The sequence below is a fragment of the Saprolegnia diclina genome (assembly GCF_000281045.1).
Source record: "Saprolegnia diclina VS20 unplaced genomic scaffold supercont1.158, whole genome shotgun sequence".
Taxonomy (NCBI): domain Eukaryota; phylum Oomycota; class Saprolegniomycetes; order Saprolegniales; family Saprolegniaceae; genus Saprolegnia; species Saprolegnia diclina.
In genome coordinates this window covers 61,547-64,558 of record NW_008246225.1, presented here as the reverse complement: position 1 = coordinate 64,558, position 3,012 = coordinate 61,547, and the positions used below count along the sequence as shown (strand labels likewise).

General features: G+C 54.8%; 1 protein-coding gene across 1 annotated transcript in view; it reads right to left on the bottom strand.

Annotated features, from left to right (window-relative positions):
• SDRG_16869 (hypothetical protein) overlaps positions 1–871 on the bottom strand; it is a gene marked incomplete at its 3' end in the record, with an annotated part of 1,039 nt that extends 168 nt beyond the window's left edge. The window contains exon 1 of the mRNA XM_008623092.1: positions 46–871. Coding sequence (XP_008621314.1) covers positions 46–858 — 813 coding nt within the window. The 5' untranslated portion in view covers positions 859–871. The remainder of the gene's footprint in view (positions 1–45) is intronic.
• Between the last annotated feature and the right edge of the window lie 2,141 nt (positions 872–3,012).

Here is a 3,012-nt window from a genome sequence, read left to right as displayed (position 1 = left end):
TTTTAGCGTCGCCACGAGCGTCAGCAGTCCGTCGTGCGGCGCTACCTTGGCGTAGACGACGCGGTTGCCAAAAGCGCTGACGCCGTCGAATGTGACATTCGATGTGCACAGAGTGTGCAGTAACCCCTGGCATTCGGCCAACACGCGCTTGGCGGCGTCAATCTCGTCGAGGGTCTTGAGGCGCATCAGCAGCAGCGTGCAGTGAAACCGCGCTGGTGCGAGCGCCGACGGTGCCAGTCGCGGGTCGCCGCGAAGAATCGCAGCTTGCGCGTGCTTGCATGCGTCGACGACGCTAGAGTCCGTGATGCGAAAGCACAAGAAGGTGTTCGGGCGGTCCGTGTTGGCATGGAACGTAACATTGGCCGGCGTCACGGCGGCGACGGCAGACGACGGTGCAGGGGCGGCCGTCGACGGTGAGAACGCAATCATGTCGTGACCAGACGAGCCAAAGACGCGGTCGAGCCGCACGCGCTTGTCCCAAATGATCTCGTCGCGCCATTTAAAGTACTGGATTCGGTGCTGCGGGATCGCCGTCTCGTTCTGCGACAAGGTCGCAATGTCGGCCCAGTTGAACGCCGCAAAGTTGCGCTCGACCGTACCAACAAACCGATCGAGGTACCCGACAATGACCTCGGTTTGCGTAATGTTGTCGTCCCAAAGGATGCGGTGGATGACGTCGGTCGCGGTGCGCATCGACTTCTTCTCTGCTTTCGGCGACGTTGCTGCAGGTGCCTTTTTCTTGGTCTTGGCGGGCGACTTGGTGCTGTCGTTGTGCGAGCGAGGCGAGAGATTTAGATTCTTGTTGCCACTAGCGCGGTGGCGCTCGACGGTATCTTGCTGAATCGATGTGCAGCTCATAGTGTAGGTGTTGATGATACGGTGTAAATAGGATTGTGCGTACTGGCAATATCGACGTCCGCGGTTGTGTCGCTGGATTGTTGCCGTACATGTGAGAGTGATGGTAGAACCGCGCCAGAGGAGCAGATTGGCCAGATCGAAATTGACCATCACTCGCGAAACATCGTTTTGGAAAACTTGGACATTTCGGGTTGTGCGGGAGACCAACGCTTTGGTTACCCAGCAAGTACACGCTGAGTACTTGATACCTACAGCAGTGTGCGGGAAGAGCCATCGTTCATGGATTGCAGGGTTGCGTCATCTTCGCATCCAAGTAAACTGTGCAGTCGGCAACAATCCAGCGACAGCCTCCCGTTGGTGGCAAAACTATGACAACCATCAGCTTGATTGCTGTGAGAGCTGTCTCTCATACTAGGTCAGCTACTACGCTTTCGATCGCTAGTATTGCGATAACGTTAGTCTACTACTCGCTCGATTAAATATGAAGCTGGTTCTTCAACAACGTCTTCCTTGGCCTTGGTTCAGTGCGTTGTCAGTCTCCTGTGTAACGATGTCGCACACGAACTTGGCCCACCAAGGTGCTGCTCTCGTTTCGCGTCGGATCACAATTCCTTGGATGGGGCCGTCGTAAAAGGCAGAGTGGGACTAAGATACGCTCGATACGATAAAATGGAGCCGATCTCGAGGGTGCGATACGATGGCAATCATGAAGCGCCTCGCCTTCACCTGGTCAGTTTTGTGTTTTCGACAGTACTAGTTGAAAGTACACGAGGACTAAAATGAGCTTAACAACGTACATCGATTATCGAACAATGCGTCGGATGGTCTATGTTGTGTCGCTCGGCGATAGTGGGCTGCAAGAAGCGTCGTTCGGTTTTGTTGCCGGCTTTTGCGCGATATTTGACTTTTGCGATCTTCCGGTCAGAATCAGTCACTTCAGAATCACATGTTTTGGGGAAAATCTGCTGCCGGCCCGTTGTGCTGTGATTAGCTGGAGGATTGCTATAGCTATCGCTTTTGGGATCTCACGAGGCTGACGCAATAATGCGTTGCCGCTCGCCTTAAGTCACGGAGCTGAGTCGCATTGTGTATTGGGATGCAGTATCTTGAATCAAAAATTTGGTAAACGAGAGTCTGTCTTTCTACCTTTGGCTATCGCGCTCGTTTGGCGTCGAGGTCTTTTGCCATGTGATACCAAAGGTCTTGGCGAGGTCGCTTCTTGCTTGGGCAGTCGGCTCGAACTTTTTCCTTCGGTACCGAAGCGCTTTTCGCGCCAAAAAAGTGTTGATGGCGGATGTCGGCTCGCATGCGTGGCTCATGAGTCGTCCGAGCACTGCCTCCGTGCGCCGCCGGACAAGATCGTCCGTGTACGTCAGCAGCAGCGCACGAGGCTCTCGGCAGTGCGGCATGGCGGTGGAAATCAAAGTGAAGACTGCGAGTACGGGGCAGCAGCCAGCGCCGCGTCTTTGTCACGTCCGCTCCCATCGTGGTGGGGCGCTGATTACGCGCCGCTTGGTGTCGAATCTATGCACCTTGGTGGCACAAAAAGATATATAAATACGCTGCGTCCGGAATTCCGAGATTGCCGAGCCAATCCGCTTGCGTAGCTTGGATCTGTGTTCGAAGGACAAGTCAGTGCCCGCCGCGCGGTTTATGCACACCGACCTGTTGCAGCGCTGGACGATTAAATCGTCCAGCAACAGTGTGCCAGGACGCATGGGCCAATCAGAGGGGTGGGAGCCGTCAACCCAACTCCCCATGCTCCGATGCGACCAGTACACGAGAATCGAGTTGAGCCGTCGCAACGCTCTTATGGTGCTTCCAGGTGCTGTCGGGAAGTTGAGTTATTTTGTCCAGATCAAAGCGATACTCCGAGCGCCGGCTATGTATTTTTGCGTTAAGCCTTCTTGTCTCTGACCCGCCACGGCCAGCGGTCAATCAAATCCCGAAAACTATGTGTACTTCAGCAGCGCCGGATGCAGGACGAATCCACTCTATTTGAGCAGTTAAATACGTTGTTCTATGCGATCGACTAGGCTTTTGTGGCGACCACTGCCTTGTGCCACGTGATGCCAAAGCGAGCGCCGACGTCACAGCCGTCGTTGGATTGCAGCTCGCGTGTTCGGTTGCGGTAGCGCAGTGCCTTTTGTAGCA